The sequence below is a fragment of the Botryllus schlosseri genome, chromosome 16 (assembly GCF_051294905.1).
Source record: "Botryllus schlosseri isolate E-star chromosome 16, Bs_hap1, whole genome shotgun sequence".
Lineage (NCBI taxonomy): Eukaryota > Metazoa > Chordata > Ascidiacea > Stolidobranchia > Styelidae > Botryllus > Botryllus schlosseri.
In genome coordinates this window covers 10,979,721-11,003,829 of record NC_137251.1, presented here as the reverse complement: position 1 = coordinate 11,003,829, position 24,109 = coordinate 10,979,721, and the positions used below count along the sequence as shown (strand labels likewise).

Sequence of the window (24,109 nt, the reverse complement as noted above, 5' to 3'; positions counted from 1 at the left end):
TATCAATAATATTTTCCAAAGCAGGTTTTGAACATAGTCTCTTTCTATCAAGAATCGATAGAGCTGATAGACGATTATCATTCATAGCAGAACTTAAATACGGCTTTATCATTTTGAGCTTTGAGAAGCTCTTCTCACAGCTCGCAATGGAGCCAGAAATGACAAGATGAAGTTTAAGACACAAGCATAAATATGGTGTCGAGTGAAGTAGGCGTGCTCCGGCTAACCACTGTAAAACATCAAACGCTCTTGCATATCGATCAAACGGGGCTTCACTGGTCCTAAATCTGTCAATTTCCTCAGATAACGCCAGAACGTCCACCTAGCCGTCATAAGTGCAGCCTCATTTTGCCGCCTCTTTGCAACCTGCCGCCTCTGGTGCAGAACCAGAACCGCCAAGTGGCTGCTACACCACTGCCAGGAAGTTACATCATAATAAAAGGAACAATTGGGCTAGCTATTCCGAGCTCACTGAGAATGTTATAATGTGATTTTTGCACATCAACAGTCTGGCAGGAAATCGTCAAGCACAACAGTAATTTAATTGATCAGACGGTGTGTTACAAACGATCTTCGGATTACTTTATTATGTTGGTTCAGATTGCGTCTGTAGCTGGGTCTTCAAATCAAATGTATGCGTGGTATGATTTCCTAGGTGCTATTTTCGAAAATATATCAAGTTACCATAATACTGTTGCTAGATAGTCAGGTGTCAATGACAATTTCGCTCATAATGTTATGAAAATATATCCCAAAACGACTTTCCACTTTACAAAATACAAATCGAAAATAGTAAGTAGGCAAAACTCACGTGGATGTACTTCATTACTGACCACCTCAGGTATACGTTGCATTTTCATACGTTAAGCATATACCAAAGTCACAGAGTGATGTCAGATGTCTCCAAAACATTGATCCCTCTGGAAGATTAGCATGTAGAATCCGCTAGACGGCGCCAACATTTATCAAATTGGGTGGAGATAGAGACAAGAGATGTACGGATAATGGTTTTTCGGGATCCGGATCCAATCCTATCATATATAATGAAATCCTGATCCAATTCTGATCCTGTTTACGTCTCAAATATTAAAAGCCCTATCCAAAAATATCCTGCACAAGATTGAGCATCGATTACACTGGTCTACAAATTTCGAAAAAATTTTTGCGCCGATAATTTTAATGAGTGATTTAGGCTAATTCAAGGTTGCTGAATCCGATTCCGTGCTCAGAATTTCTCTATCACGTCAGATTTTTTCTGTATGAATTTTTCTCATTTTCATAAATTAATCAAATTTCGGTTTTCGTTAGTGACATCACGGTAAGCGTACAACAGCAACAGATCAAATATTGGTATTGAAATCATCTATCATGAAACCTGGGTTGTTTACAGAATGAGTTAGTTTTCGGTGAACTTGAATCCAGTAATTATCTATCTTCGTTCAATCAGTAGCTCTTTTCGACTAATAAAATTACACTGATCTAGAAATTTCAAAAAAAAATTGTTCCAAAAATTTTAATGATAATGTAGGCTAATTTAAGGATGCTGAATCCGATTCTGTCGTCAGAATTTCTCTGTCACGTCAATTTTTTTTCGCTATGTATTTTTCTCATATTCATAAATTAATCGAATTTCGGCTTTCGTTACTGACATTACGGTGAGCGTACAACAGCAATAGATCATAAATTGTTATTGAGATCATCTATAATAATGACACCTGGGTTGTAGAACAGAATAACTGAGTTTTCGGTGAAATTGAATCCAGTTGTTCTCTATCTTTTTCGATCAGGACCTCTTTTCGACCCATAAATATATCTGTGGAAGCAACTATTTTTAGTCGGTAGCAGTTATCATCTTTATATACCACACTTCGTTTAAAGATTGTGAATAGTAGCTCCGTACCTAATTTAGTTCCATACGTTATCTATCTTTATGCATACGTGCTGCAGACTTAATCGGGCAATGCATTTTGTGACAACACTCTGCTCTCTCGTAAAACGTAAAAGTTTGCAAACAATAAACATTGTATTGTTGGTATATTATGTAGAAGAGAATTGTTCACTCTGGTAGATGATATACGGATATGTGGCCCTTTAAGCTTGTTTTGAAACATTAAAAGAAACAGGATGTCTGCTTTTCCAAAGAAAAAAGTGCTTACTGCTTATCATGATTACTTGAAAGAATTGATCATCATTAATCTCCACCTGCACTTATCACGCTAATTCTTCTTCTCCAGTTTCCATATATTGTCACATTTTATCGGAATCGAGGAAAGCTGTTTCTGAACTGTTTTTCTTTTGCTTTATTGCCATGATATAAAGGGCTTCTTTGGCAATGTCTAGTACAGACAACCAGATGAATTGAGACTGCTTACTAACAGCTCGACACGAAACCTGAAGTGCATGTTACTTCACAATAGAAATAAATATGCATCGGTTCTAGGACTGTCGATCTCTCTCGACATAGGACATTCTGTGGCCTACAACAAATACCACGTGTTCCATGCTGGAACAGAGCCAGAGATTAGCATTGCTTGATTTCGAGGCTCTTTGTTAGTGTGTTGCATGATTAAACGCCAGTTCCAAATACAAAAAGCATTACATTTTTGGTGGTTTCTGATTTGCCGTAATATTTTACTATGAAGTAGAGTCGGTCGAAGTGATCAGCGTTGCTACTCAAGTAACACAAGTAACGCCTTACATTTCTTTTCAATTAAAGTAGAAGTACACATTTCTAAGACATGTCAAAACTACTTCAAGATGAAGACGAAATGAAAGGTCTGAGAATTACTAAAAGTCCGTAAAGATCCAAGTATATTTGATTGGGGGAGGGTGGTCGCATACTTCCAACAGTTAGTCGGAGGTGGCTACATTCGAAATTGCAAGATGTATGACCGCATGTAACGCAAAATGACTATAATGACACCACCCATGGGTAGAATCTTCGAAAAAATATACTCAGGGACCGTGATTCAGAGGCAATTTTACGCTTTTCTTATCACAATTTAACTCATGATAGTGGTGCAATATTATCCATGGACCGCGCTCTCTACTTTACAAAATTCAAATTGCAAAAGTAATTTGTTCATCCAGAATACAGTTCAGGTAGATGTTGAAGTAGTTGTAAAACATTACCACTTCAGTAAGTACCGCAAGTAGCCAAAATCTACTTGAGTACCCCGAAAAAGTAGAAATATTCAACATATATATTATCTCAAAAACGAGACGTGATGGAGCAAGAATAACGTCAGATTCGTATTCAGCGCCCCCAAATTAGGTATAATTGACTCAAAGACGTCCTGGCGCAAAAATCGTGTTGACCAGTGTTATTTGCCCATGTCGTCGAAGTTTTTCTAATTACACCTCGGCAATGCATTGAAGTTTGCTATTAGGAATTTTTCGAAATATTGGTGCAATACTGAAGCCGGCTGTGTCCAAGTTCACACAAAGTATCGAAGTAAGCAACAGAAAGTCACTTTCATGCACTATAGAAATTTTGAATCCTGTCTTGTTACTGGTCCAGCTGTCGGGCAAAAGTGTTATTCCGGATCGGATCCTGTTTGAGAAAAGTTTTCCGGATTCTTGTCCGGTTAGAATCCAGAATCATGATCCTGAACATGTCTAGTAGAGACTGGAATGATTACCGACGATCGACCCGGATATGCCCGACACCCCCGTGGAGTTTTAATTGCCGAGTGGTATGAGGTGCTTTAAAAGTCGCGTAGGTCAGAAAATTGCCACATCAGCGAGTACGTGGATAGAATATTAAGTAACTTCACTAATGTGTAGCATATAGGCCTATATTCGCCAAAGTTCCTGGACTCAGGAGAAATTTATCAATACAAACTGATAGTAGGGATGGTGTGAACCTCTGAAAGGTTCAGGTTCGTGTGAACGCGAACCTTTTTGAAAGGTTCTGTGTGAACGCGAACGTGAACCTCATGACGTCACGTGACGTCATATTGCTCATTCCAGCCCTATCTTTCAATGAAGTGATAGCCTATATTAATGTACAGATTGTACACGATACCCAGCGACGACTCGGGCCACATAATGCCACAATACTGAAGTACATATTGACGTTTTAAACGTCGCTAAATGTATCAACTGAGGCAATGAAATTATATAATATCCCCATAAAATCAATATCTTCCGACGCTTTGCCGACAATTTCGACGGGGACTTGCCAGAGAATATAAGCTTGCGTCTTAGAAGTTTAGGCCATACCGGACAATGCATTCGGTGTCTGATTATTGCTACATTGATATTGAGCAGAGTGCGTAAAACAGGTTTCTGTACTTGCTACTGATATTTTCCCACAAGTTATACAGCTGGAGTCAACACCTCAATCGCACGGATTTGGTTTTAATGATACAGTATACCTGCTATATTTGTTACATCTGAAAACGATATCAATCTTATTTATTGGTTGGATAAGCAACATTTGCTGACTACTAGTGTATTTCGCTCGTGATGTTGTGTAATTGCGGGTCAATATCACAGCAGAGAGTCACTATAAATATTCACAACCGGAAAGCTGGATATTTCGAGCAAACTTTTGTAACAAAGCAAGAAAATTTTTTGAGATTGTCTATAGGGGCATGCTCGTTTTGTGTAGATTTTTTATGCTGCCAGCATCATGCCTAGAGTGGTCCGCAGTTGAAATAGATTCGAACCAAATATGTAATAATGAAGGGAAAAATTGTAATAGGCCTATATGAAAAAGGTTCACAGTGCAGAACCTATACCAAGGTACTGTTGTGAACGCGAACCTCTAAATTTCCGAGGTTCACACACAGAACGCGAACGTGAACCTCACGTTCACACCATCCCTAACTGATAGTATATTTTCGTCGGGCGATTATTACCTAAGCGTGCTTTCGTTTTGGCTGGTCCCCGTGCTTGTGATAAATTTTGTCTGCAGCTCGGCACGAGCACAGTACAAGCCCGTTGAGGATTGACGTATGTAGAAGAGAGAAGTTGATTCAAATCGATGTCCCGTTTCGTGTTGTTACAACATGAACTGAAGTCATTTTCGTGACGTGCTTTTGGAAGCGAGCAAAATAACCATCGATTCAGACAAAAATCTACTAACGAGTTGTACGCGTGTCAGTCTACATCATAGACGATTCATATGGTACCTAAATAAACACAACCAGCTCAATTCCACTACAATGGAATATAGTCTATTGTGCGAATTCGATTGGATTTCAACGCGTACTTGCCTTCCAATGTGTTGGTTCAGATATATCCATCTCTGATGCGTCGTTTTGGTATCCAAATATTTGTAAGATATATCTTGAAAGGCGGAGGTCCTCCTTAGGAACGGGGAGTATATGTTGGCATTGGTATATGTTCCGTGGTATAATAAAGGAATGGTAGTTCTTGGCTCCAAGCTCTGTCCTTCTGCACCTTCAGGAATTTATTTCCTCAGGTTGGGTAGTGCATAATGTAAAACAAACCAGTCTATAGCCGCGCGGTGTGTAGCATGTAGGTAATATTTATTGTGTATCGTATATCCTGATACGTTTCGACAAGACATCTACAGATTCAGGTATATAAGCGGTATGATTGCGCATCCTCACGCCATCTGTTGTCTACCATACGGTTGTTTGGAAACGCATACGTATCGTTATTTGCTTCGCATATATTTTAGCTTGGAAACGTAAAAATAACATAAAAATGCTGGCATCTGCATAGAAACAAGTCTCTTCAACAAGCTGTATAGCATCGAATTTTATGTAGTCAAGATAAATATTGTACAGTGTATACATTCCGTGCATAAATATCCCAAATCTAAGACTACAATTTGACTAAACACGTCGATGCGATGGTCCATCATACACCGGAATAGCTATATATCCGGATGCTCAACTGAATGAAAGGGATCAAACTATCAGGGCTGTAAGGTTTGATAAAACATACCCTAACATGCTATGATAGGTGCTAATGTTTATAATATAAGTCGTAAGTTAGAAGACATTCGCTTCGTTTAGCGATAACAATGGTGGTAGTAGCACAGGAATGCGGTTATTGTCGCTTTATTTACCCTGGGTCGAACTAGTATCATGAATTGAAGCTGGTCATCAGCGGAACATTTCAGTAGTTTGATTTAAGGATATCATAGATGCCCACAAATTGATTTACAACCCCGATACCAAAAGGCAAAATCGCTAAGCGAAATATCGGTGTCAATATTTACTCCGACTAATGCTCGGCTTGATCAGTTCCTGATACGTATCAATACGAGAAGTGAATAGAAAGGTTGAATTCGAATGTTTATCTTCAGGTTTTCTTAGAAATTAAGCTTTCTTTGTGTGTGAGAAGATGGACGGAATCGCCCGGGTGTCTGTGGAGTCTCACGTAATGGAGTACATCATGCATTGTATGTACAACACGTTCTTAAAAATACAAAAGGTAAGCAGTTTATTATGGCGTTTATACATCCATACCATAAGCGAAGATGGGGCTTACGTTCCGTACATTCAATCAGGGACTCCACATAGCCATCTCATGGCAGCGCGATGATGATACAGTCATGATCACCTCAACGCAGCGCTCGGCGACGAGAGACCTTCATCACGCGCTGAATCGTTTTTTCATTCTTTACAACACAGTGAGGCGCAACTTGACTTTTGCGTATTGCACGATTTTTGGATCGACACACAATCAACTATACGTGACCAACCAGCTGGCGGAGAAATATAGAAGGATTTACGTGGAGAGTGAGTAGTTGGTTACACTTGCATCTCAACTTAGTTAGCAAGTGCATTTTACATTACGCAAGCCCTCTCTCTTGGTTCTAAATAAAATTCTCAGGGTTCTCAAGCTGTATGTGCAGCTCATTTCTAGACAACGAAAAAAACAACAACTTAGATTGGCAATGAAAGGTCTTTTGATATGTCCGATCCCGATTATGTGATAATAGTGTATATTGTATGTTCATTACTACTTTCTTACAATATTTTTATTCTTTCAATAGATGTGTTCCATTAAAAAAAAACCTTGCAATGGCTATAGCCAGATAATGTCTTTCGTAAATAGGCCCTATATGTTGCTTCATTCAGTAGGTGAAACACGAATGCACACATCACTTCTCTGCTGTGAACGAGGCCCAACTGTTTTTCAGAAGCTCGCAACAAATACGAAGTGAAATTATGGGGTTTCAAAGCAGAAATCGACCGTGCTATCGATTTCGTGCAGATGATATCGGGGGCAGATTCAGGTCGTTTGGAATCACCCGCACCACGTTATATACCCGGAGTTTCAACTAGGTGGGCAAATGAAATTCGTGAGCTTGATAATGTTTACAGGTATAATCACTCTGCAATGTACATCGTAGACCAGTGGTTCCCAACCTTTTTCGGTGGCAGGGCCAAATTTATAATTTCAGAGTACGGCCGGGGCCGCACGAATACCAGGGCAGTGAAAAGAACCCAAAATAGTCACCAAAATATGAAAATTGGCATTGTTCCGATCATTCGCTTGACGCCATTGGCCATTGTGTTGCCGCGCTCCCGTTGTTCAGAACAATCAAACTTTGCTGGCTATTTCGGAGTAGTTTTATTGCCCTGGCGAGATTTCAATTCGTATTTTTGGAGTCAGTGCGACACTCGCTTTCGATAAACACCGACATATCAAATTATTCGGACGCTTGGGTCGCGAGCTATAGGACTACCAACTATGCTGCTTTTTGCCGGCTAAGGAGTACGCATCTCGGCGCATTCAATCGTTAGTCACTTGTTGCACATCTATCCGTAAATTAGTTATCAATATCCAGGGCCGTAACAGCACTTCGTCAGCCCCCCAAAAAAACGTTTCTCTCGGGCCCCCCATAGGGTGATAAACCGAACTTCGAAGCCCCCAGACCACCTCAGGCTAGATGGCTGTTTACCGCTATTTATCATCTAAATCGGGCGTCCGTTTTAGGCAGCTTCTCTCAACAAATCGCGCGAAGCGCGAAAAATTTCTATAATTCATGATTGATTCAATATAATCGGGAATTGCATATATATATTGGTATCAATTTCTATCTTCTCTCTGCTCACCTGTTTGAAAATGTAGGACCACTCAATAATAATTAAACATCTTCGGGCGTATACCCGTTGGCAGGAACGAAACAGCACTTCGTCAGGCCCCCCAAAACACTTAGGTCTTGAGCTCCCGTAGGGTGATAAACCGACCCCCCGTGCCGTTGTTCGCCTCTGCCACGAAATCAGGATCCCCGTTTAGTGAGCCAGCGTGGAGCGCGAAAATTTTCGATAATTCAAAATAAAATAGGTCAATAAGATCGGAAATTGCATATATATTACTATCAATTACTTGTCCTCTCTGCTCACGTAATCAGATTTACCGGCTGAGTGAGGTGTCTTGGAAACTGTAGGGCCCGTAAATAATAATTAAACATATTCATACGGCAGACCCGTTGGTACGACTTCATTAGATGATGTTATTTGTTATTTGGTGACCTCCAGTCTGCTAAATCAAAAAAATATAGAATCGCCCTAACGTACTAAACTGAAAGATGCACAGTTGCACACTCTTTTCAAATTGGTAGTTCTTCACTGGCATATAATTCTTCCCTGCGGGATGGTAGCCTATTTGTCTCGTGACGTTCAGATTGCCAAGACAGGAACATTCGGCGCCAGTCATTTAGGCGTCGATGGTCAATTATACCTATATGTATTTTGAATATACATAACGAAGTTTTCGGTCAGCGTAAGGACAGTCCTTTTCGGCCAAGGTTTTCTCGCTGCCGATCGTTCTGGCACACTTCTTGGAGTTGCATGTTACATGGTCTACTTTATATGTCTTCGTGCGTCGTGGCCCGGTAATGGCCAACGCCGATATGCTCACTCCTATAAATCTTGCGTATTTTATCTTGATCGAAGAGTACCCAATAATTAAGGTACTTGGAAACTTGAAATCGCGCGCAGCGCAAAAAATCTTTGAAAAAGTTGCATAAAATTTCATAAAATACTCTATAATTTATGCTAATTCACTAAATAATTTTGGGCCCCCTTCGAGCTTGCTCCCCCCAATTGGGGGACTTGGGGTGCGGCAGTTACGGTCCTGTCAATCCCTTTATCTATATAGGTACTGCCCGTTCAACTGGAAAGTTAGGGCACATTGCATTGAAACAGCAGTGACGTAATCTTAGCAGTCTACTCACAAATTTCCTGCAATCCTAATTGAAAACTCCAGACTCCAAGCCAAGCAAGAGTATTTTATAAATGTAATTTTTTTTCATAAATCGATTTCTCAATATTTTTGTGGGGGCCGCAAGAAGGCTAGCTGGGGGCCGCGGTTGGGAATCACTGTCGTAGACTATACAGCAGGCAGTGCCACTTAAGAACGCCCTTTAGCAGGTATCATCACAAGTTCGAGAATTTTGGATCACTCTTGCCCCAACTCAATTCGCCGAAAGAATCTCATAATCGGATAAGGTAATACAGTGGTAGTGGTAGTGATGTGTTTCATCAATATACTTCCTTCGATAAGACCGATTGACTGATGCACTCTATATTATAAAATTGATTGTGAAGATTCAGATTTTCAACATTGAATTTTATTCCGAACTGATGATTTGGATGCACAATCTGCATGGCCTCTATTACAAATATACCCAAATCGAGGGAAATGTGTGTTGAAAGTACACGGAACTACGAAACCATACGAAATTACATGTCTATGACTGCGGTATCGTAAATTCTAGAATACGAAACCACGCACATCCTGACGAAATCGTCAAATCTGGTTTTTCGAGCCCGTAAATGCACAGAAAATATCAATAATATATCATTAACCGCAACGGTGTTCGTTAACAGGTCATGGGTACATGAGCCAACTATATTTGAAAGTGAGTATATACTTTTGGACATCCGTAATGCACAGATTAAAATAATCCATGAACCATGAAAACTTCTAGGCCAACTGAAGGAATCACTTCTGGATGTTCTGCCGCCTGATGATTCTTCGCACGTTGTGTACAGCAAGTCTTTCGAAAAAAAGCTTTCCCAAATGAGATATACTCAAGGCACCCATAGAAATAACAAAGCCCCGTCCCGTTACAGCACGTCAGAGGTATGGGCCTTTATACCTGCAGAAGTCAGCGGGCAAACAGCGTTACGTTCTGAGCAGCCCCACTCATTGGGATTGATTCATTTTAGATAAAGAGACAGTACGAAGTGAAGAGACAACCGAAGAAAGTTTCCACCTTTCCAAAGCTGATCCCAGCTAGTAAACCGAAAACGTATCAGCTCGAAGTTGAACACGACCAGGTAAACGAGTTCATTATTTATGAAATAGAACACGCTCCGAACCGTCTGTCTCTGTGGTATTATAGCCGACTAATTTCAAAGTAAAGTATATATTTTATATTTTATTATTCTGTGGGGAAGTGACATAACTAGTCATTTTGTTATTGTCAAAGACCACTATATGATTCAGGTTCTTTTTTGGTTTGTGTTGCATTCCTTCCTTTGTTGTCACCGTGATGCAGCGAAGGATAGTAAGTTATTATTCAAGGATTTGGGATGGGTATGTTAAGAATACTGGACAATTTAGTTAATTATTTCAAAAATTCGTTCACCACAGGGTAGAACGTAAACCTTTTGATTAGTGCGGTTGGCATACAAAGTACGAACGTGAACCGAGCGTTGTGCCATCCTTATTCACGCATTCATGGACTACAAACTATACACAGCTTCATGCTTCATCATTATTCTTCAATGTATTTTCATGTTGAATAAAGATTCGTACGCCCACCGGTCTATCAATTTCGTGTACGTTACGGGATGAAGCCCCTCCAGACTCGAGACAAGTCCTAATCACAGAGATCTCTTCCACTGGGAAGTTGGCTGACGACTATTCCTGGATGATCGCGAAAGACAGGGCGCATGAGATTACAAGAATTGTCAAGCTCCACATATCATTATATGGAGAACTTCTCCCGTCAAAAGTAAGTCGAAACATATACTTGAAAGGCAACTGTCTGGCGAAATGATTTAGAGTATAAATACAATCATGACGTTGCTTCTACTTTTACCTGAGTACCAACTATGACTACTTTGACCACTTTTGAATTTATGAATATGAAATGTCATGGAACGCGCCTCTTCTGCCGACCATCACGCATAGTCTATCGGCGATATGCCACTTACAGATTATACAATTTTTCAAATCAGGCAATCGTAACTCCGGGGTTTCAGCTGAATTTCAATCAAATAGTGCACGTGACCCCGCCGTCATGGGAAGAAGAGAACGTGAAAAAGAGCCTGAAGCAACTCCTCGCTGCCTACAGGAATATATTCCGGATAGCGGATGGCGACATTCGAACTGACCGAATCTCAATACCGGTTCTTGGACGATGCCCATCGGCAGGTTGACAATAGTTACTTTAAATCTCCCTAAGTCAGACATGATTGGTTCGTATTGTTATTGCACGAGATTCAATCGCTAATCGAGGCCAATGGACAAAGTGGAATATTGCGCCTCAAGAATTCTTGATTGCAGAATAATGTTTTCTATGGTACATTGGTTATCAACCTTTTTAACTCGTATATCGGGGAATTTATGGTGAACCTCGCAAAATCAGAATTAATCCATAATAATGTAATTATGACCAATGTATGTATCTGAAATAATATTGGAAACTTCAATTTATCGGTGCATGTCTTCTTTCGGTGTAGTAGGTATTACACGTGTTGAACGTGGTTCTATTTAGGTTTCTACAAGGAGGAGCTATGTTAAAATCCACCCGCTTGAATTTGATTGTTCGGTTACTTTCATTCTGTCAAAATGTAACGAATTTTGATTAGCAATCGGCTTAGCTTGAACATGTAGTTAGTCTGAAACGAGTTGTATAGGCTACTTTCAAACCGTAGAAAGGTCACAACCCTTGCGGCATTGTGACTTATTACGTCAAATCCAAAGTAGACTATAAACGGTATATTACGTCACAACGCAGCATGTTCTAAATTTATAAATCAAGCGTCCAACTGGTGGTTAACTATGTTAATTTCAGTTAAAACATAGACGAGAGGTTCACATAGCTATACGAGTATGCAAATGGCGGTATAATTTTAATCGTTTTTGTGCCGATTATAACATATGATTTGAAAGCATGCAGTCCTAACTCACTCCATATTTTTCGTGTAAAACAGCGTCTTTTTACATAGGGTCTTTTCGTAAATCAGTACCCTTTTATTTATAATTATACATGTTTTCCAAAATTCCAAAAATGTTCGCGACACACCTGGGAATCTGTGACAGCTCACAGTTTAGGATACTCAAGTTTGATATCGTGAACATAGCGAGTGCAATCCGGTATTTATATGGATCGCTGGTTGCTAAAGCCTTGCGTTCTGATAGTAGATATTCTCGATGTCACACTTTGCTGTGTAGCTGTTAATCCGCTAACAACCATGATAATTTAAAGACTGATTACAACTTATTTCCGCATGTCTACAGCGAAAGTATTTCCGGAACTTGTCGCCCTGTCCTTGGTCAACCAGGCTATCCTCAGCAGCACGAAGGCCGGTTTTCGGTCGCTACGTCACATCCGGATTTTATGCTCTCGCCAGTCGGAATTGGATTACGTCAAGGATAAACTGTTCAGTCATGTCATGTCTCTTCGATACGATCCGCGGTAAGAGCCATCGCGTTTGTTTTCGTGGGAAGGCTATTGTTTTGTAAATAAAATGGTGGCGTCAACGGGGTGCGTTCTGGTGCCGGGCACGCGATAGCTACGTCTTCCACTTACTCATTACAAGCCTGCCGCGGATTACCGACGGAAATAGCGCATCCTGTAACGGTTTTGAAGTGGAGTTATGTAAGCTATACACCGGCTGGACCACACAGTGTTAGTTTCTTTTGTGGTATTCATGGTTTTTTTTCTCGGCTACAAAGGTCATTTACAACCGGCCGGTATTCTTCATTATCTTCCGTATCTGTCGACTTGTAGCGAAGCCAATCTCTAGGCTTTTCAAGACATCACTTACGCAGATGACATGGCGAGGAGAAGCCTATAGATAAACCTCCTGCACTTGGGAAAGAAACCACACAGTGTGAATTCCTGAAAGGTGCTTGACTCCTCATCCCTCCTGCGTTTGATCGAGTCTTTTGAGTAGAGTATTTTTCATATGTTAATAAGGTCTGACAAATATATCGCCTAGTCGACATATCGGGCTCATATCTGTCTCCATGAAAATCTTTTAAGTATCGGTCAACTCCTGTCGATATGATATGATTTGGACCATATAGGAGCACACTTCTTGGGTATGATGTTATTTCTTGAAGTATAAATACACTTGTTGGACAGGAAATACTATTTTCTTTACAAGATGCAGCTATCGTAAATAAATGAATTTAATATTACTAATTTGCGTGAGAGATCCTCAAAGGACAAGTATTCCGCAAGCAGAATTGAATTGCGAAATACTCTTGCATAGGATATTTTTATTATTTTCTAACTCAAATGCGATATATACTCTGTGAAAGGCCATCGAATGATTTTCAAATTCGTACTACAGCAGCGTGTCACAATATTTTATTCATCTTTGCGTCGGCTGAATGACCGCATTGCGTTGCAGATATTTACAACAACAGCGAACGAATTTCCATGTAAAAGATAGTAATCACGCGGATAGAAGCTTTTCGGAAGACGAACATCAAACCTGAGCCGGACACACCTACTTCAGCGTGGGATTTACAACTGCGTAGCCCGGAGAGATTACGTGACCGAAGGACAACAGCACGCCGAACCAATTCATCATAAGTGCTAGTCATGAGTCACGCATTCTTGTCTATCGATTTTTCGTTACTTTAAAAAGAAAATATCGTTGGAGAGGTGGATATGCTTCCGTTGCCCTGTTTACTGATTCTTTCCGTTCTCTGAAAGTTGCAGCTTCTCAGAACTCTGTGAAAATGTGAATGCGTGGACTGTTTTGTGAATACGGAATACACGCATCATTTTCTTCATTGATGGTAATCACCGACCACCTGAACATGATACTATTTTATTCCTTGTCGTAAATGGAGCTTTGCGGAAAATAACTACTTGTATACTTTTGCAAACGCGTATTATTTTATGTGTTGAAAATTGGGGGATTCAGCATCAATGATTTGTAATCGCTGAGAAGCAAAAACTGACTCTTTAGAGTGCCTCAGTAATGGATTCCGAATTGAGTATCATTCATTATGGCGTCGCAAAAGTGTGGGTGATGTGGAAAATTCAAATATGTACCCTTTATGCGAGAAAATAATGCCAGTGCCAGTTCTCTATACTGGTCTCGAATCATTACTAACCCTCGATTAGGATTCGACTATCAGAATTATGATGACCAGCCCTAATTCCGACCATCATATACTCTACCCTTATGATGTTTTACTTAAATTTGCTCTGTGAGGTTGGTACTATAAGATTGGTATACACAACACACTCATAGTAATTTAGTAATTGGCCTGTTCCGGTAGTTATGCTGTCTGCTTTGACCGCACGACTCTCGTAAACCCAATACTGTAAATCTTGACACCGTAGAGGCGCTAATTACTTCTCGTGTCGGTTGTTCACCGTTTATTCTGCAGTCATATTACGTTGCCTTCGTTGTAGTTGTAGATATATTTAGTGTGGAAAATGCCAGCTGACTAACAATGTGGAGGCCTAGAAAAATGTTATTGTTGAAATGGCGGAAATATAGCGAAGGAGCACATCGCCATTTTACGAAGAAGGGATGTTTCAGGAATTTAATTTTTGAACACCTCAAACCTCGAAGAGTTAGCCTTCAGTAACATGAATGCGAGAGATTGTAGGTTGATTTTAACGGAAGGTCGGGATTCATCTTCGCTATCGTATCGTGAAGGCTGCAGCTCAACCAAACGCGCTTTGCACCGACTGTAGGGATGAGGATTCCAGCTCTATTTGTATTGCTTGGATTCATTAGGTCCTGGGAATGCGTGGAAACTCGAGGAAAAAGATACGACGGGTGCGTTTCGAAGGAGCAATGAAATACATTTTCATTTAATGGGTGTGGATTTTCTCATTTTAGGTACCAAGTGATTAGAGTGGAGTCTCCATCTATAAATAACACGGAAATAGGGAACATTTTACATCTGTACGAGGTATACGGATTGGGTATAATATAACACATAACAGCCATGTACTCTCAGACGATCAATACGTATAAAGCCATCGCATTACCTATTTCAGTGAAACTATGTAGGCTTACCGTATCTGCATAGCCCAGGGGTTCTCAGCCCTTTCTTGGCCGTGGCCCATTTTCCGGTTTGAAAATGTGCTGTGGCCCACCTCTAATCTTCAAGTCATACCCTGTTCAATTCGTGGTAATCGACGGCGCCGATATTACTGTTTCTCTAAAATATGCGCATTTTTCTCTTTATTTACTGATGAAATTAAAATATAAACATGTCAGGGCATGAAATCGCGCGAAGCGCGACGAAAATTTTCATGTTGAATGCATAGCTTCCAACAAACGACAAACGAAATAATCTTGGGCCCCTTCTAGCTCCCCCAATTGAGGATTTGGGTGCAACAGACTCCAAATATTAATGCGCTCCGCTGAATCCTCAATCCATTACTATTCGTTGCGGCGGTGCAGTATACCTTCACCAGAAGTTGCTAATAATATGCAATTATGGCCATTTTTAACTTACAATAATACGACATCTATACATCAATTACACTTCATTCCGAGTTTATCGCACACCCCATTCAACGGCGCGACATTATGACCCTGCCGGAATACTTCGTTACTTCAGTATTACCTTCCATGTATTATATACGCAAAAAAGGTTGCTGTTAGCCGTAGGTTGTCATAGCCAGTGGAAAAGCCGCCGTTTCTGCCTCCCATTTTCGACTTGAAATGCTGACTCCATACGTACCACTACATCTCATCAGAGTCGGATGAAAAGCTTTATGTAGCCTACGTATAATCAACTAATATGAATTTATTTTTTAGCGATCAACAAAACAAATATTACTAAACTTACATTATTTCTAAAATTTTCCAAATAGCTCTGTGGCCCACCTCAAATGCTCTTGTGGCCCACCCTTTGAGAACCCCTGGCATAGCCTATAGCTTTGAGCTGGTAAATAGTACATTCTACGCCTACAGCTTATTCCATATCCAAATACATCTCATTTATATTTTATATTCAGGTTGACATATGGCGAAATCCATCGATTTCGTGTGCTAGCTTTGACGTAATGATACGACCGCAAGACTTGTCTTCAATGACGAGCAATCTCGACAGGGCTGGTGCCAAGTTCCACAGCATCGTGACCGACGTTCAGAAACTTATTGACGAAGAAAGAAAACCTGCTTCGCGAGGAAGACGCAGGCGAGATTCCGGCAGTAAATTTCTGCACGTATATCATCCTTATGAAGAGGTACGTAAGCAATAATGTCGAGGTAAGAGGTCATGCTCAATTCACGGCGGAAAAGGGAAATTGATTAAATGACCGCTTATGCTCAGATATCGAGGTTACCAGCGAGTCGTACGAGATACATGCTTAGTTGCATACTCAAAGGCAGACCATGCATAGACATGTTGGAAATTTTTCAAACAATACCGTATTGTCACAAATCTATTGTGACGTAATCCTCTCGGATGGCGTCACATTGCCGAGCCTAGATCGATAATTTGGAGGAAACAAGGCTACCTTGGTTACGCCACGGGCTACAAGCATGTAGCCTACTGTACGTGTACTGTACATTGTACGTTGTACAGTACAATGTATTGTACATTGTAATTGTATGGTGCGCTCTGCACTATATGGAGAATCTCGCAAGATTAAACTTTCTCTTGTCATTTGTCGTCCGAAATAAATGGGGTGTTACTATCTGAACAACAACTTCATTCAGATACGCAGATGGATACGACATTTCGCCAGAATCAACGCAGACATTGTTCGCCTTGTGCAAGTTGGAATTACGTATCAAGGACGCAAAATAATAGCAGCGAAAGTATGGAAATCCATTTTACCTGTTTAAAGTATCGTATTATATTCCAACACCATCGCAACCAGGATAGGGTCTATATATCTATATTTTAGGGTCTCTATATATTCTATCACAATGTATAGTGTACAGAAATGGGAGTTGGCTACACTCAAACTTAACACAAACGTAGGGATTTATCCTTATATGTTTCGACGCATGGAAATATTTGAGTAATAAATCTATGTTGTACTGATATATGAACCATAACCATGGTTGCAGTACGCTGATTTAGTAGCCCAAGTTAAGAGAACTTTCTGGCCTTGAGTCCCACATTTTGTCATTCAGATTGGAGTGCCACGCGGCGCCGACAAACGGGTAGTCTGGCAAGATGGTGGAATTCACGCCAGAGAGTGGATATCTGGAGCGAGTCTGATGTGGGTCATGAAAAGACTGGTTCGAGGCTATCGCCAGGCGGAACCTGACATCGTTCGCTATTTGCAGGAAATGGATTGGTACATAGTGCCAATCTGGAATGTGGACGGCTACAGATATACGTGGACATCGGTAAGAGACCAGGATCATGAGCCGGTTCAACGGAATGAGAAAGCCTGGAAATCGTACGGAATATAGGCTAATCCGATTGGATGAATATATTTTTCAGAACAGATTGTGGCGCAAATCAATCGGCCCGAAAGGATCGTACGGCTGTTTTGGAGTTGACCTGAACAGAAATTTCGACACGAAATTTACCGGGGGTGAGTATACGTCGAGCATATTGATATCAGTTCATAGCGTGACCAACAGACCATACGCAACAGCAGATGTATTTCGTGATTTGTAATATCATATTGTTATATGATGACGGATCATTGGTGCATTAAAGTCCGGGTATTTTTTACCTTTAACTACCGGGCAAAAAGCTTAGAAACCTATATATGACATTACAGTGACGTGTCTCGATTCAATGTGAGAACCTTAGAATCCGTCATGTTGGTTAAGCCTCGTCGCATGTAGCTGTTACCAGTGTTACCAACTGTTATCAATTTGGATTTGTAAAGAACTTGAGTAGTTAAATTACGCATTAGTAATTGAATCTGATTAGATGTGTTTTATTTAGATCATTGCGGCATTTTAGAGGTCGTTCGTTTTAATTCTAGTTCTAGCTGCGCACTTTGAAGGTCCTACAGTTTGTGCAAGTCTGTTTTTGAATCATACTGCTGCTCTTGGTTTTAACCGAGTCGCAAGGTCCTGAGTGACAAGTCATATCTACTTTTGTAGTTTTGACTCGAGGCAAGTCGAGTCATTTTCACTTCGCCATCGAGTAAAGTCCGAGTATAAATGTTCGACACTGTGAATCGAGTCTGAGTCGAAGACATTGTGTTCACGGTTCAGTGTTCATTTCTGAGTTTAATCCTGTCCAACTCATCTTTTTACAACTGTGTTTGGGTGATATTGAATGACTTGCATTCATAATATACAAAATTTCCACACTTGACACAATCTCCGGCCATATTTTACAGACACCACTTCTGCTAGATCAGTGGTTCCCAAGGTTGCGACTCAAAGGGGCAACTCAGGGATGATAAGGGGGGAAATGTTAGAACCTCCAGTGAGATGTATTTAATTGACACGACCAAAAATGTCCGTGCAGACGGCTTATTCCGTATAGAATGCGAAATTTGACTGCAAAAAGGTCAACGCATCGGAAACTATACTCGGAAAACGACCCTTTTTTCAATCAAGTCACCAGCGTTCAGAATTTGGTGAATAAATTTTCCGTTTTTATATCCTCTTTCCTGGATCCGTAAATATGGAGAACAAAAATTTGTGTCGAGCTTGATAAGGTGGGGATGAGTCGAAAAAACTTGGGAACCACTGTGCTAGACGAAATAATAATAATGTGTTAGCTTACTATTATTAGAAGTTAAAACGAAACGCCTGTCTTGCCGTCCTAGTCTCGAGTCATATGACTTGGATGAGTCATGCGCAATGACTCAAGTACAAGTCGAGTCAATGCACAAATTGCCCCAAGTCGAGTCGAGCCATTTTCCATATTTCAAAAAATGGCTCTAGTTATTACAACCCTGATACTGCCATTTGAGAGCTACCATGTTTGCATATGATATATTCGAGTAAATGTCAAGTCTAGCACAATTGGCACCATTCATATATCGTAAGCTGCATCTGCGTACCTACCGTATTCCTTACAGAGGGGAGTACGAGCAGCAGGGCGTGCTCCGACGTTTATCGGGGGACTCATCCGTTTTCCGGTGTCGAATCGTTGTCGGTTTCACGATTTTTGCAGCGGAAAAAGGGGAAGATCGCCGCCGCGATAACGTTGCACTCTTACTCGCAATTTTGGTTGTACCCGTACGGATATACACACTTACAAAGCGAGGACGAAAACGACCTGGTAAGCTCTGTGGTAGATAAATCTATAACTATTGCGATGTCTATATCTTATAGTGTCGGTGTTCTAATAATAATAATAACATATTCTCCGATGTGAATGGCTAATCTCTATACTTTCGAAACAAACCTACATATTTCCCAACTGCAAAATAACTAGTGCTATTCTCTTGCGCTGATATACCCTCCTTACTAGCGACCGGGAGCTGTTTTCCCAACAAATCTGTTTTATAGAAGCTGAATAATTGTAGGGAAATCCGTTCGTCGAAGTCAGTTACGCGGAACAGGTGCTCCACAACGGGTAATAACAGCACAGAAAAGGTGCCAGAACAATTCGAAATACCTATGACCTGGTATGGTTCTGAACGTTTTGGAAATATCGTTACCTATCAGGTTTAAAAGGACTTCAATCACCCATTTTGTAAAAAAATGTCATATGGTTTGCTTCCAAATATCTACGAACTATGCCGAAACTGTCCCGTCATTATGTACCGATGTGAAAAAACGAAATTGAGTATAGATCAGTAAGATCAGGGGTGTCAAACTCAACTTGTGTCGGGGGCCGGATTCAAACCTTCAAATCACTCGCGGGCCGGACTGGTCAAATTATTCTAAAATGTTACCTCAAAATCCATGCCCTTGTTTTTTCACTTGAATACCGTATTAACAAGCCTATACACGTGATATTATATTATTATCAAGAGTCTCTATATTATAGCAACAGATTTATTCGCAAACAATGGAATTGACAAAAGTAGGATGATTTGCTGGTTGAATACAGTTTAAACCCCTAAAACAGTGGCTCTAGCGACGATATAAGTTGCATATTTCCATGCCCCTTTTGTTTTAGTCGTAATTTGTCGTTAGTCCTGGATATGCGATGTGAGGAATGCAAGAGATTCAACTGTAACGGCGGACGTTGGAATTTGGTTCATCAGCATTAAGTCGGGTTTCTGTGGAGGCCGGGCACCTTTTGAGTCAAACCGGATACAGCTGTGTGACATCAAATATTTGAATTATATTTTTTGACTATTTTATTTACTATGTAACCTTCATATTACGGTTTCGCATTACTTTTCAGTCCATTTTTTTCAAAACCTCTGACCTAGGTGAGCACAATTTGCCTTTCTGGAATTGGGTGTCAATATCAGCGACTTGATTCCTAATGGGGACTGGAGTGAAACCATAACACCGCTGTCGGGTGGTTATAATGTGGCCTATGAAGTATATGAAAATACTCGAGGGATTAATTGATGGAAATATTTCCTCCTCAAAATCCAAGGATTTGTAAGATATGTGCTGGATAAATTCAAGTATTTTTTACGTTTTCTCGAAATTCCTTCGCGGGTCGGATACGGCCCGTAGGCGGTATGTTTGATACCCCTGGACTAGATGAAAGACAACATATCACGCAGTCGTCCATTGCAAGGTTACTTGGTTTTCATATAAGAGGTCAGTTTTAATACCTATCCAAAAGAAGAATTAGGGACAGCTTAACATTGTTTTAGTGCTCAGTGGCTACGGAAGATACCACTCCAAACATTCAGCTATGTTAAAATAACTACTATCATGGCCAGATAGCTGCATTCGATACTAGCGTTTGCGTTTCTACAATATATAATGGGCCATTTATGAAAGGTTGCTTTACGACGAAGCAAGCTTTTTACGATATATCCACCGAAATATCAAGCAAAGAGTCTACCAATAGCCAACAACCCACAATAAATTCTAGTGACATAGCTACATGTATAGCAACCTCAAGAGCAGAAAATTTCAGACGCATTTTCTACGTAACTATTTCATCAGTCTTCATCTTATTGATTCATATCTCGATCCAAATTTCAGCGCTCACTTTCATCTCGAGTCGTCAGAGCTATTTTTGCATCGAACCAAACTTTCTACATGTACGGGTCGGTCGAAAACCTGGCATGTAAGTATTCCTATCTTAACATCTATATTGTTCGCTGAATGCTAGAACCCCCTTCGATAGCAAGACACAGTGCAGTATATACCACTAGATTAAACAAAAAACAGTTTGTGAGTGCAAATCGAGACTGTACAATTGATAAATTGTCAACTTCAGTCAAACACCGATTAAAGGAACATACAATTCATACATGTAATCGCTGCTGCCCGTTGGTATACCTCTGAAATCAAGGGACACTTTTCTTTGTCGTTGCAATCGTGACTGTGTAGTAGGGCTGTTCAAAAATAACTTTTTTTTCCCGATTCAAGCCGGTCACCTCTTAAATCGTCAGGTTACCCTAAAAAACAACGCACACCAAATTTGGTTCAATTCTAACAAGTATAGGGCTCCGCAGATCCAATTGAATTTTTTAATTTAAACAGAAAAATTAAAAAAAAAAATTCCAAATTTTTCTGCCAACCCCATGAAATTGTTGAGGTGTCTTCAGAGACCATGCAAAACAAATTTGACTCATTTGTAACTAGTAGAAGCGGAGTTATTGGAGTTTTTCGTTTATATTTCTCGGATTATCCTTGATTGGTGGATAATCCGCGATTTATCAACGAAAAACTCGCGTAACTCCGCTTCTTCTAGTCGGAATTGACTCAAATTTGTTTTGCATGGTCTCTGAAGACACCTCAACAATTTCATGGGGTTGGCAGAAAAATTTGGAATTTTTTTTTTCAATTTTCCTGTTTAAATTAAGAAATTCAATTGGATCTGCGGAGCCCTATACTTGTTAGAATGGAACCAAATTTGGTATGCGGCGTTTTTTAGGGTAACCTGACGATTTAAGAGGTGACCGGCTTGAATCGGGGAAAAAAAGTTATTTTTGAACAGCCCTACTGTGTAGTTCACGATATGTTGACTTGGAAACGCTATCCTCTATTCGCCGAGTCCATCCCAGTTGCCATTCACTAGAATTTGAAACCGAAAACCCCTTAACACACATCATAATATATAATATTATAATGTTTTGTATGCTTTATTGATTGCTTCCATAAACAGACCAGGTTCCCGGCAGCAGCGTCGACTGGGCCCACGATGCCCTGTGCGTAAAATACAGTTTTGCTGTTGAGCTTCGAGACACGGGAACTCACGGCTTTATTCTTCCCGCGAGATACATCAATCCAACAGCCAAAGAATACTTCGAGGGTCTGAGAGTAGTCGCCGATCATGTGGTCGACTTGCCAGTTGAAGAATTGAAGAGCAGCTCTTGCAAGCAGAGGGGGACTTGACGCATTCCCGGAAAATGTCGAAGGCAAATGATGTTCCATTATAGTTCACGCACAATCGAGCCGTGTTTATGTTTCTATTGAGTAACCTCACGGCCTTATTAATATAGGAATATCTTGTCAGCTATGTGTATATTTTACCCATCCGTAATTTGTATCATCTTAGATAGCCGTTAGATATCGTTTTTCCTACTTCCGTATAAATCAAAATGATATATACCCCTGCAAACGCTGGATGTTATGGTCGGATATCAAAATCAATGAACCAGTGCTTTCGTTTATGTAATGAAATTTGAGGATTTTCGAAACTCAATCTCAAACGAAAATCGAAGCGTCAGCCGGCATATCGCTCACCCAGAATTGGACGCATTGACTGAAAAACATCCCACGGCCTGTTTCGGCTAAGAACGTCAAAGTATACAACTTAAAACGACATTAACATAAATATTTTCAGCTCGATATTATGATATTAAGGTTTTTTTCGACAATCTATTTGGTGTTTAATTCTAGATATATACCGACACGTTCAGCTTACGGGAATAAGCCAACAAGCGAAACGTATAATGTACCAAAATATTGCCCATTGATATCTTATATACTGGCACACAAGACGCAGACGTAGGCCCGACGTATACATCGATGGATAAATGATTGCGCGTAAAACGAGGTTTAGCTGGATATTTTGCGGATTATCGTCAATCGCAAAACAGATGTGCTTTGGTTCTCTTTCATACCAGTGAATTGTTTATTTAAGTCCAGCGCCATGAGCTGCCGACAATCGCTGCATCGCTCCCGCAAGTCGCATAAGTAGGCGTCGTCTACGCAGATGAGACAATATGTAAAATACATATCGTCGTAAGCTCTTCTGATTACGTTTAAATCCTTTGATTGCGATTGTTTGCTACTTGAGAGAAAATATTATTGTGGGGTTTATGAATGTTCACATTTCAGAATGAAAGATATCAGCTCCTCCGATTCAGCTCTTTGGTATAACAACTCGTTTCCTACAAATATATTCTGATGTGTCTCTCGTTTTGTCTATCCCTGTTATGTAGTAAGGTATGCCATATGCAGGCTATTGTATAACCGACGATCAGGGATATATAGAAGGAGTTCTATATATCCCTGCCGACGATGAACCGATTCGCCATCGACAGTGTGCTAATGTGGCGACCTAATATGGGCGAAGCGAATCGCCTTCGATGCTTACGCTGGAATAGGATATAATCGCCTATTTAATCACTATTTTATCAACTCGAAATAATAGGATCGATCAGTCGAACCAAAAAATACAGGTTAACGTCGCTATGACATGCAAGGGGCCATGGATAAATACGAAATCAAATCAACGTACACTATATCATCGACCGAACCATTGTATTTGTTTAAAATTGCGTACAGTCGATGGCCGTTCATACTTTCACTTGAGTGCCATGGAGTCAACTTTCATCAATATACGCTAACCCAAGTCGGCGACAAAAGAAGTAGTTTGTGTACCGTCTAAAATAATTCCTTGAGCTTAAGCGCTCTCTCTCGCCCCG

At 40.4% G+C, this 24,109-nt stretch overlaps 2 protein-coding genes across 3 annotated transcripts; both read left to right on the top strand.

Moving 5' to 3' along the window:
- The first annotated feature begins 6,020 nt into the window (after nucleotides 1-6,020).
- Nucleotides 6,021-14,073, top strand: LOC145458703 (uncharacterized). Of its 2 annotated transcripts, none has more exons than XM_080337158.1 (11): nucleotides 6,021-6,414; nucleotides 6,491-6,722; nucleotides 7,127-7,271; nucleotides 9,363-9,443; nucleotides 9,825-9,856; nucleotides 9,926-10,080; nucleotides 10,167-10,277; nucleotides 10,751-10,957; nucleotides 11,184-11,379; nucleotides 12,469-12,646; nucleotides 13,590-14,073. In XM_080337158.1, exons 1-11 carry the CDS (start codon nucleotides 6,325-6,327, stop codon nucleotides 13,675-13,677), a joined length of 1,515 nt encoding a protein of 504 aa, XP_080193284.1. In that variant the 5' UTR covers nucleotides 6,021-6,324; the 3' UTR covers nucleotides 13,678-14,073. The 2 variants fall into 2 exon arrangements, with proteins under 2 accessions (XP_080193284.1, XP_080193285.1); XM_080337159.1 differs by having other exon boundaries at nucleotides 6,022-6,414; nucleotides 9,366-9,443.
- Nucleotides 14,074-14,205: 132 nt separating this feature from the next.
- On the top strand, nucleotides 14,206-23,599 carry LOC145458704 (carboxypeptidase B-like). Its single transcript, XM_080337160.1, has 9 exons — nucleotides 14,206-14,981; nucleotides 15,045-15,117; nucleotides 16,175-16,405; nucleotides 16,881-16,982; nucleotides 17,304-17,522; nucleotides 17,620-17,713; nucleotides 19,169-19,371; nucleotides 21,213-21,297; nucleotides 22,342-23,599. The coding sequence occupies exons 1-9, from the start codon at nucleotides 14,899-14,901 to the stop codon at nucleotides 22,569-22,571; spliced, it is 1,320 nt and encodes a 439-aa protein (XP_080193286.1). The 5' UTR covers nucleotides 14,206-14,898; the 3' UTR covers nucleotides 22,572-23,599.
- The last annotated feature ends 510 nt before the right edge of the window (nucleotides 23,600-24,109 follow it).